Source organism: Mobula birostris, chromosome 24 (genome assembly GCF_030028105.1).
Source record: "Mobula birostris isolate sMobBir1 chromosome 24, sMobBir1.hap1, whole genome shotgun sequence".
Taxonomy (NCBI): Eukaryota; Metazoa; Chordata; class Chondrichthyes; order Myliobatiformes; family Myliobatidae; genus Mobula; species Mobula birostris.
In genome coordinates, this window is record NC_092393.1 from 49936820 (window position 1) to 49948862 (window position 12043).

The 12043-nt window shown below is 37.1% G+C and overlaps 1 protein-coding gene across 5 annotated transcripts in view; it reads left to right on the top strand.

Annotated features, from left to right (window-relative positions):
• cyth1b (cytohesin 1b) overlaps window positions 1-12043 on the top strand; it is a 265069-nt gene that overhangs the window by 235531 nt on the left and 17495 nt on the right. For 4 of the 5 annotated variants that reach the window (XM_072242622.1, XM_072242621.1, XM_072242623.1 and 1 more), the window contains exons 7-9: window positions 1077-1189; window positions 2110-2258; window positions 3385-3497. In XM_072242622.1, the coding sequence (XP_072098723.1) occupies window positions 1077-1189; window positions 2110-2258; window positions 3385-3497 (375 nt within the window). The remainder of the gene's footprint in view (window positions 1-1076; window positions 1190-2109; window positions 2259-3384; window positions 3498-12043) is intronic. The other variant, XM_072242617.1, reaches the window with a different exon arrangement.

The window sequence follows — 12043 nt, forward strand, 5'->3', positions numbered from 1 at the left end:
CTGACGTTGGAAGTTTCCGTTGTGTGGAGAATGATGCTAGTTACCTAACTAGTTTAGGCTGCAGATAAGCTATTGAACAAGTAGGTCATGTATTCCTGTTGATGTCTAAATTATTCCAGTTTCATACTCATTCATGTCAACTCGTCAGATTAGATCTCTAAATCCTATCTAGTAATGCCTGTTTGAAATACATCAGTGCTTAGATCTGTTGAATACACAATTTATCACCTCTCTGTCCCCCCCCCCCCCAACGTCTGAAGGAATATCAGACTGAAAACGCAGTACAGGGTAAGTCAGGTAATGTAGTGAAGCTGGTAATTGACCTTCTGATCAATTCTGTTTGACCCTGATCTCCGGTGTCACTTGTGTGGAGCTTGCACGGCCAACTGTGTGCTCCATTTCCTCTGTATCCAAAAGACGTGCAGGTTGGTAGGTTAATTGTCCATTTTAAATTGCCCCCAGTGTGTAGGTGAGGTGTAGAATCTGGATGCAGTTGGCATAAGCGTGGGGAGAAGAGGTTACAGGGAAAATTATTAAAGGGGTTGCACCATGAGCCAGCACATGCATTATGGGCTGAAAAGTCTCACTCCATAATGTATGAAAATATGTTGCCTACAGTATGAAACATCTGTGAAATTCCTGCACGACTTTGAGCAGAATGTAAGAGTGTTCAGGTTGCTTGACTAGTATATGCCTCAATGTCCTGTTTATTTTCATTTAAGTGCTCCTTCAGTATATCATTAAAATAAAATGCACTGGTAGATTGTACAAAATTTATGTAGTATGTATGAAATAAGATGAACAATTTCCCAATGAGGTAAATATAAAAATTTGTCTTGTATAGCCAAAAATATTTTGAATGAATGGATTTTCTCTTAGCTTTGGAGGACACTCCAGACCCATTACTAGATAAATGATATACCACCTTGTATTCTGAAATATGGCACTCACTATCCTCATAGAAATGTTGGTGTTAATACAGTGATGCATGTTGGTTCTATCTTGCAACTAAAATTTAGAATCTATAATCTGAATATTAGCTATTTACTTTTTTTAAACTGATATAAAAATATCAGGCAATTTTTGTGGAGCTTCCGATTACCTGGAGAGGCACAGAAGATTGACCGAATGATGGAAGCTTTTGCACAGAGATACTGTCATTGTAATCCTGGAGTCTTTCAGTCCACTGGTAAGCCACCAGCAGTGCCTTGTATGATTTAGACATTTAATTCAATGATAAAATGTTTTGAACTAAAATAATATTTGCAATGGAGCTCTAGAATAAATATTTGAATATTGTGTTGATTAAACTAATTTGATTTCTCAAAGTTCAAAGTAAATTTATTTATCAAAGTACATATATGTCACCATATACTACCCTGAGGTTAATTTTCTTGTGGACATTCATAGTAAATAATCACAATAGAATCAATGAAGAACTGTGCATAAGTGAAAAAAATGCCCTCGATAGATATGGACAAACAACCGATATGCAAAAGGCAACAAAATGTGCAAAACCAAAAAAAAAATTATAATAAATAAACACTGAATATTGAGAACACAAGTTGTAGAGCCCTTAAAAGTGACTCCATAGGTTATGGAATCATTTCAGTGTTGGGGCAAGTGAAGTTAAACCCTTTGGTTCAAGAGCCTGATGGTTGAAGGATTAACTGTTCCTGAACCTGGTAGTGTGGGAAGTGAGGCTCCTATGCCTCCTCCCTGATGGTAGCAGTGAGAAGAGAGCATGGTGGGAGGAGTGGGCTCCTTGATGATGGGTGTTCCTTCTTAATGCGCTCAATGGTGATGCTATATACTTAAGTTGACAAGGAAAGGGGCGGTGTCAGTAGTTCCTCGAGAGAACAGTGGCAGGGTGACATATGGAGATGTTTCTTTCAGAAACAATTCATTTATTTTACCAATTTGAAAACATACTAATTTTTGCAAATTTTGCATAAACATATTAGAGTCCTCATAGAACACAACACCACAGAAATGAATCCCTTTAGCCCGTCTAGTCCATACTGAAATATTAATCTACCTAGTTATATTAATTATATTAATATGTATTTTTAATTTAAGTACAAAACTGAAGTCCAGTTTTCTCTGCAGATACCTGCTATGTGTTATCTTTTGCGATTATCATGCTGAATACTAGTCTACATAATCCAAATGTTAAGGATAAACCCAGTGTGGAGAGGTTCATTCTGATGAACAGAGGAATAAATGATGGTGGTGACTTACCTGAAGAACTACTACGTGTGAGTATTTCAATTTATTGCTGTGTTTGTGTGACAGAGGCAGCATTGAGTAACATACAGTACTGTGCAAAAGTACTTAGGATCGTATGTATAGCTAAGACTTTCGAACAGTACTGTATTTGTCAACATGAAGCGGAGCGCAAGTTTGTAACTCCAGTGGAAGCAAATGATGGTGGGAATGGTGAGGGTGGCGGGCAGCATGAGGGGTGTGTGCCACGGGTAGGATTGGCGTGGATGTAGACACAGCTAGCCCTGAAACCCCAGGCAAGGTCCTTTGATTAAAAACAGTTGGTTTACTGATCATTACAGAATCTCTCTGGTGCTTTCTGCTCCATCCTCTCTCCCTTCCCCTTTTCCCAACCATGATTCACCTCTTCCTTCCCTTTTCCCACTCTCACACCACAATAGAGACCTATATCAGAATCAAGTTTATGATCACTCGCACACGAAAGTTCAAAGTAAACTTATTATCACGTTTTTTTTGCAGCAGCAGCAGTACGATGTAATACATAAAATTACTACAGTATTGTGCAAAAGTCTTAGGCACCCATCTATATACGTGCCTAAGACTTTTGCGTAGTACTATATATAGATTTTAAAAGGTGGAATTAGTAACTGCTATGGTTTCATAACCTCAAAAACAGAGCCAGAAAAATACTTGATGTGTTTCTTTAATATTGACTGATTAGTGAGCAAAATAGTATAGCAATAATATTAAAGAATATATTTAATACAGTGAAGCTAAACTACAGAATTTAATGTATAAATCTTAACACTATAAAAGTAAGAAAATGACATACTGTTGCTCATTTCTTGTCTTTTTGTCCTTTTTCACTGTTCATTTAATTTGAATTCTATTTTGTTAAATTTTCTAACTTTAGGCTTTCAATCCTTAACTTAGCTACTCTGCACCTGACCATGAGATGAGAGTTACTTTTCTGACCTTGTCATTAAGACTTGCAATACTCAGGTCCACAATAACTTTGTGGCAGTCTAAGTAAACTAATCCTTGATGGCTGGAACTTGAAAATTCACAGACTTACAAATATGGAAAAGGTTGTATTTTATATTTGATCCACATTATAGTTATTAATAAAATGTACCTAATTCCTATGTTTGTTAACAGAATCTGTATGAAAGTATTAAGAACGAACCGTTCAAAATTCCAGAAGATGATGGCAATGACTTGACCCACACATTCTTCAATCCAGATCGAGAGGGCTGGCTCCTCAAACTAGGTTAGTTAACTCGGTTTAGTTTCAGGAAATATTTCAGAAAATAATTATAATTATTTTCGCTACAATAAGTCAGTTGAGTTTTATAGTGTGAAACAGTTATAGTACATTTTTGTGAAAACAGCGTTAAGAAGGTAAATTATAGTGAAGAATGGTACTGAATTCTTTAAGTATTAGAACTTAAATGTAAAAGCAAGTCAGAACATATGAAAGTTAGTGGTGCTTAAGGATATATGAACATTAAAAAAATTAAGTTTTAAGTTTTCTGTATAATCCTGAAATTTAGTATAATTCAACCTGACCATTTAAAACTATAGGACATGAGCAGAATTAGGCCATTCAGCCCATTGAGACTGCTCTGCCATTCCATCATGGCTGATTTATTATCCCTCTCAACTCCATTCTCCTGCCTTCTCCCTGAAACCCAAGGGTTACCACTTTTTTTTATGCTGTAGACCCCTACCATACACCGAGGGGTCCATGGACCCCAGGTTGGTAACCCTTGTTACTAATTACAAATCTATTGACCTCCACTTTAAATATACCCAGTGAATCATATCCAAATCTCAACATACGTCAAACAGAAATGTAATAATGTACTCAAAATGCCTTTTGTATTAAGCCCCATTTCATTAAATGAAAAACAATTAGTGATTTATAAATTTTCTTCCTAATAATTTTGATGGGTTTAGGATTATTCATATCAATCATGTTAAAAAACATTTGCTAAGTATTCAGTCTATCATGAACGCAATTTGAGGAATTTTCCTTGGTGGATTCTTAAGGATTTTTCAATCCAGCTTCCAAAATAATATATTAATACCTTTTTATGTGAAAATCTGATTTAACATTTATAGCTAATAATTTTGGTAGATAAGTGGTTTGAATGAATTCTGTTTTATTTCCTGTGGTAGCAAAGGGATTGCTATAACCAACTGAAATATTGATTGTCGTTGCAAATATAAAATTGTAATAATTCTAAAATAGAATGCCATTGCATTTTAGTTCCATTTTTTAAAAAAACACTGTACATTTTATCATTTACCTGTAACCAGAATTGAAGTATATTGTATAAAATAACAACGTATGACTTTAAAATGAGAATGGTGTGCTCTGGATTAAAATGTATACACCTTAATCCTCCCTACCCAGAATTAACCTTCACTTTCCACAGTGCCACTGGAGGTTGACTAGTGTATTAAAAGGAATTTAAGGTCAAATTTATAAGCTAATTGATTCTTCCCTTTATTTAACAAATGCTAAGAGACCAATTATATTGCACATTTTTAGCAGTTGAAGGTCTAGGGCTTCAACCATTAAAACCTGCTGATCAATTTTGTTTTGAAATTTGCTGAACAGTTCAGTAATTATCCTTCATTCTTCAGAATGCATTGACATTCATTAAAGCCATTTCTATCTGCATTGTTCTTCCTCCATGCAACGTCCATTGCTGCTTAATCTCATTTCTAATCAAATACATCCTGTGCTACGAATACCACCAAAATGGTCCTAACATTTTATTGCATTGAAAGATTATTTAATTATTCACAATAATCAATTATTAAGCCACAGGTTTGTCAGGATAAGCATTTACAAAGAAAATTGTCTTCGTTGAAATACATTTGCCCATTTTGAAAATGTCATGTAATTAATTGAGGGTTTGAAATGTCATTTTCTCCATTAAATAGAAGTTTTGCATAATGTATTCTTCCAATTTATCTAAAAAAATGAAACAAAGAGTTTAGTGAATCATTGCCTGTTGCATTTTTTTTTTATTCCTCTGAACTCTGATTTAATGAAGGTATTAGTCTATTAAATAAGGATAGACTACTGACTGTGTTATAACAGCACACAGTGGAAAGCTGTGCTAACACAAAGTGATTTCTGTTAATATCACATCTGGTAATTAATGCTTAAAACTATTGCAAGCATCCAATCATCTTTGAGTATATCTTCAGACCATAATTATTTGGAATAATTTCCACAAATCTGATTTAGAATTAAAATGGGTTATTCTGATTCTAAAGTCATTTACCCTTTGCAGGAGTAACTACTCATGTTGCTTACACTAAGCATGTAATAGTAGCTGTTTGTTTTATTCTCTCTCTGAAATTTGGGCCCACTAAGTTCAGAAGCACAATGCAATGTAAAGCTATTACTTTCTCATGTATTTAGGGCCAGCAACCTGATGTAAATTCCCCCCCCCCCCATAGATTTAAAGCAATGCATGATTTGAATTAGTGATAAGATCTAGCTATGTAAATTGCAGCTCTTAACATCTGGGATCAATAAATTGTAGCCAATAATTCACTGTACACCTGAGAACTATTTCATTCCATAATAATCATTCCTGTGTGTCTATATATCACAGATTTATGATGCAATTTTAATCTTTTCATTTTTTATATGCAGATATGAGTGAATTGAAATTCATTAAAAGGAACTCAAAAGGGTGGGATTGATTTGTATAGTGGTTTAATATGTAAGCTATTAATTTTCTGTACCTGGATTTGATTCTAGACTGTACTTCAAGGTGAGAACTGTGAAAATCCACATGGCCAATTCCACATTGCCTTTGTTTTAGAAAAAAAAAACATATAGAAGCTATATTGAGATTAAGCACCATTGATTACGTGAAAAAGAAAATCAACCTGTGAATTATTTGCTTCCAGTCATTGGTTATTTCCAATCATTGATCCAACTTAAATTTAACAGAACTTCATCGATAAAACAATTTATTATCCAAATAGCTGAAAGTTAAGCTAAATATAGGCAGTGAGCATAATCATTCAGTAGAAAATTAAAAAGCAAATATTAGATATCAACCAGGTAATGTTCTGATACTAGTGTCTATTATCTATCCCCCTTGTGGCCAAACTTCATTATTTCAAAAAAAAAGTTTATGATTGACACTTGTAAAGCTCTAAATTGCTCTGAATAATGTAATTTGTATTTTAGATTTAAAAGTTTAATATAAGACTATAAGACATGAGAGCAGAATTAGGCTCTTCGTCCCATTGAGTCTGCTCCACCATTCCATCATGGTTGATTTATTATTCCTCACAACTTCATTCTCCTACCTTCTTCCCGTAACCTTTGACACCCTGACTACTCAAGAACCTATCAACCTCCACTTTAAGTATACCCAATGACTTGACCTTCATAGCCATCTGTGGCAATGAATTCCACATATTCACCCCCTCTGGCTAAAGAAATTCCTGCTCATCTGTTCTAAAGGAACTTCCTTCTGTTCTGAGGCTGTGCTCTCTGATCCTAGACTCCCCCACTACTGAAAACATTATCTTCATGTTCACCCTCTCTAGGCCTTTCAATACTCAGTAGATTTCAATGCAATCCCCCTCTTCCTTTGACACTGCAGTGAGTACAGGCCCAGAGCCATCAAACATTCTTCATACGTTAACTTTTTTATTGCCATTCTGGTGAACCTCCTCTGGCCCCTCCCCTTCCCCAATACCAGCACATCCTTTCTTATATTCTTATAGATTTCCTTTTCTACCTTTCAATGAAGTATTAACAAGATAATTAAAGTTATTTTAATGCTGTGTAAATTATCTCATGTTCATTATGATAAATTAATTTAGAACACATGGTCAAAATCCTGTCAAAAGAAATGATTAGAATTCTATTTATATTATTTTAAATCTGAAGGGATACTAAATAAAATGAAAGTTGTAGTTCATTTAGTAGTCTCTGAGTCCAGTGAGTTCCAGCCTTCAGAAAGTTAAGCACAAAAATGTTTAATGTCCAAAAAATGCTGCTTTATATATGGAAAATTAAACCAATGCCAGTCACTTAGGGTGGTCATAATTGAAATAATGCAGTATTTGGAAGAACAACAGAGAATTTGCCCCAGTGTCCTGGTGAACATGTATCCTGTAATCAAATAAATAGATTATTATTATCATATTTCTATGTGCAAATTGGCTGCTACATTTCCTACATTACAACAATGACTATACTACAAAAAAAACTCTATCATCTGTAAAGCATTTTGGGATGTACACAGGTTGTGAAGGGTGTTTCATGTATGCCAGTCTCCATGATGTTGTTGCATAAAGGCAATTGCCAGAGTTTCCACACACAGCTGCTGCCATGTCTGTGCATGTGCAGCCAAACATTCAAAGACTGAACTTAACCTTGAGATTCAGAAAATCTGAATCTGTCAGCTTTCTTGTTCATGGACCTCATATAGTGTCCAGTGGTGGAACCAAGTCTTGCTGAAATTGTCGACTTTTGCACAGTACTGTATTTGCCAACGTGGAGTAGAGAGCGAGTCTAAATCTGGCAGGAGCAAAGGACGTTGGGAATGGTGAGGGAGGAGCATGGCAGGAAAGGTGTGGGACAGGTGGTGGAGGAGCAGTGCCAGTTGTGGGGGTTGGCATGGGTGCAGCCAACTCCCTTCCCCTTTTCCCTATCATGATTCCCCTCTCCTTGTCCTTTTCCCGCACTCTCAGTCCACAATAGAGACGCATATCAAAATCAGTTCTATCATCACGCATATATGTCATGAAATATTTTTTGCGGCGGCAGTACAGTGCAATACATAAAGCTGCTACGGTACTATGCAAGAGTCTTATGCTCCCTAGTTGTTTATAGGTGCCAAAGACTTTTCTAAACTAGTGGAGACTCTTTGGGACATGAGTGGGTAAGTCATTTGGTGCAGGATACTTGGCCTCTGGCCTGTTATTGTGACCACAGTATTATGTGCTTGTCCAATTGGCTTTCAGGTTTATATTGACCCTTAAGGGAGAACCAAGCAATGGTAATTTCAGCAACTTTCAAAGGGAGATGTTTAGACTCTCTGTTATTGAGCCTGCTTTTTGGAAATAGTCACTGTCTGGAATTTTTGTGGTGTAATGTTATTTGCAACATACCAAACTTGTCTGGATACAGTCTAGGTCATGCAGTATTGAGGATAGTCTGCTTTGTTTACTGGGGAGATGTGAATAGAATTTAGCAGTGTACAATGATTAGGAAACATCACCACTTCTGATTCGATAGAAGGAGTTTCACCAATGTAGCAGTTGTGGATAGTAGAGCCAAGGACTGTTTGGCATGTTTCCCCTTCATGCCCATTATCTTTAGCTTTGGGGCTTCTTGGTGCCAAAGATGATCAAAAGCTGCCATGAGATCAAAGACAATTGCATTCATCTGTGGAACTAAGCTTGGTTCGAAGTTGTGGGGAGAATTGGTGTGGTTGGTCCTGGTGAAACCCAAGCAGGGTATTGGTGAATCACAAATACAGGAAAGTGTGCAGATGCTGGAAATCCAAAGTAACACACACAAAATGCTGGAGGGATTCAGTGGGTCAGACAGCATCTATAGAAAAGAGTAAATGGTCAACGTTTCAGGACAAGGGCCTTCTTCAGGGGTATTGGTGAGTAAGTGCCCAGTACAGCACTGTTGACCACCATTTGGCCGATGATTGACCTGAGTCTGGTTTGGGCAGTAAGTAGTTAGCTGGATTGGTCTTGTCCTGCTTTTTAAAGCACAGGGCATATACAGACAATTTTCCATGTTATTGAATAGAAACCCCTATTGTAATTTCACCGGAACTGCTTTGCTAGAGGCACGTTGTTATGGAATACAAGTCTTTAGATTCAGGTATAGGTTCATTTATTTTTCACATTGACACTGAAACATACAGTGAAATGCATCATGTGCATTAACAACCAGGACTGGGATAATGTCTGATTCTTTAGGCTTGACTACATGCGGTGCTTTGAGTCACTTGATATCATGGGGTGAATTAAATTGGATGTAGACTGCTTTTTGTTATAATTGGATCTTGGAAGGAGGTACTTTTGTGAAAACTGGTTAAGAATACTTCAGCATTGCCTTTTCATACTGGGCGCCACTGTCACTGAGGATGACAATTCTCTGGAGCTTCTTCCTCTCATTAACTGTATGGCTGACCATCTCCAACTGGAAACGAGAGGCTTGCCGAGCTTTCAGTTCCATTGGTCATGAGATTGCTAGGCACTGTTCATTGCTTGATGATGAGCATGCATCCAATCTTTTGTGCTTGCTTCATTAGGTTGGCACCTCAGCTTTGGGTAATGCTGGCACTGCTCCCAGCATGCACTTCTGCAGTCCTCATTGATATGGGTTTGATCACCGAGTTTGGTAGTCATCGTAGAGTCAAGGATATGCTGGACCATGAGGTTACATATTATGCTGCTGCCGGTGATTTATAGTGCCTCGGGAATGCTAGGTTTTAACATGCTGAATTGTTTGTGAATCTATGCCTATTAGAATGATTTGAGTCACAATTAAGCAAAGAAGATGCAGAAGAGAATAGCAGGCTGATGTTTAACTTGTTTGTGGGACAGTTCTTCCAGTTTGAACACCAGTCACCTGGACCTTGTATTCAAATTTAGGGTCTTTGTCAATGCCTAATAGCAAACAGTGTAGGCCACATAATACAAACAGTGTTCCCTAATCCATCAACATGCACAAAATGCCAGAGGAACTCAGCAGGTCAGGTGGTATCTATGGAGGGAAATTGTTCATTTCCCACCATTGATTCTATCTGACCTGCTGAGTCCCTCCAGCATTTTGAGTGTGTTGCTCAAGATTTCCAGCTTCTACAGAATCTCTTCTATATCCCTAATCCATCAATCACATTATAAACAATTCACTCTATGGAAACATGCATTATATTAGAGCTATAGTACCTATATCCTTCCTAGGTTGGGCAAGTGGAGAGAAAATTGCTTAGGATGAAATTCTGCTTCCCCTCCCACCGACTTGGGAGTATTAGATGTTGATGCAACTTGACAAATGGTAAAGACAGTATATTCCATTGTCCTGCACAGTTATATCCTTTATCTGATTCACATGAAACTGGTTTCTCCTAGCGGAAAAAGAAGATCCACTATTTTGCATATAGATATCATATAAATTTCCAAGAAAATTCCATTGTGTAAATATTGAATATTATTTTAATATTATTTCAGTTGTGGAGGATTAAAGGTCCAAGTAGTTTCAGCTAATCATAAACACAAGAGATTCTGCAGATGCTGGAGAATCCAGGGCAACAGGTACAAAATACTGGAGGAACTCAGCTGGTCAGGCAGCATCTATGGAGAGGAACAGTCGATGTTCTGAGCCAAGACCCTTCATCAAGACAGGTTTATTTATTTCCATAGATGTGGTCTGACCTGCTGAATTCCTCCAGCATTTTGTGTGTATTACAAAGCCTTTTCAGCTTCTGGAATTCAAATAGTTTATGTTTTATTTTATTTAGTTTTATACAGAGATACAGCTTAGATTAGGCACTTCCTGTCCTTCGAGCCACACTGCTTGGCAACCCCTGATTTAACCTTGGCCAAGTCATGGGGAAATTTACAATGACTAATTAACCTTCTACGTGGTATGTATTTAGACTGTGGAAGGAAACCAGAGGACCAAGAGAGATGGATTTATGCTAGAAATCTGTACTTAATTGTGTGACTAGCAGGCATCCCACCTCTCCTGGAAGTTCTGGGAGTCTCCTGCATATTGATAGTGGCTCCCTGATGCCCGGAAATTATATACAATATTCCAGAAATCGATTTTTTTTGAGAGGGAGAGGGAGATCAAGCATCCTGATTGGACTCTCTTCGCGCTAAGTAGAGCTATCAGTTTTCTCTGTGGGCGGGCTTTACAGGCGACCTCAAAAATAATGACAGTGTTGCTCGCTGCACTGTTTGCAACAGTGACTTTTCTTTTGCCCATGGTGGGTAACAGACACGTTGAGGTGAGTTTAACAGATGTCATTCGTTCATCAACATAGCTAATGTTATTTAAGCTAGCTGGCTAGCTGCTGAAGAGCTATTGATGTCCTACGTGATGAGGCCAGACTCCCTGTAGACTTGCTTAAAGTTGTAATAGAATAAACATGATATATATAATATAAGTACATATTTTAATGTCACGTTTTCTGCATATACCCAACTTGGTTTACAGATTAGACAAAATCACTAAACAAAGTATTACATACACCCTCGGAGGTTGACGTGCCGGGGTGGGTATGGGGTTGCGGGGGGCGGGGGTACTACCTCCCTGAAATGAGTTTTTGCAGGGTAGGATGTCTGGACTAGATATAGATTGTAAAGTGAGTAGCTTGTACACAATTTGGAGTCGAAATATGAAGCACAACATCAAAGTTTTATGGAGAATTGCAGTTCCTTTTTGGAGTAATTCTATGCATTTATCACCTTTTGAAAGGACATACTGCATCTTGGTATAGTACTATTCATTGTCAAACAGAGAGATTAGATCTCTCATTAAATATACTGTTTAATACATTGTTAATAACAACAGTTTCAAGTTAATATTGCTTGTTGGTTGCTCTCACTAAATGAAACAGTTAAATGATCTTGCAGGTATACTGATGCACAGTAGTGTGATATTTGTGGCATGGCTTAATGCTCATAACTAAGGCCTAAATGAAAGATTTCGTACAGACTGTTTTGAAATCTGAGCCAGCTTTGACGTTTCAGCCCAGTTTTAAATTTTGTATACGCAAAATATTTTGTTATAATT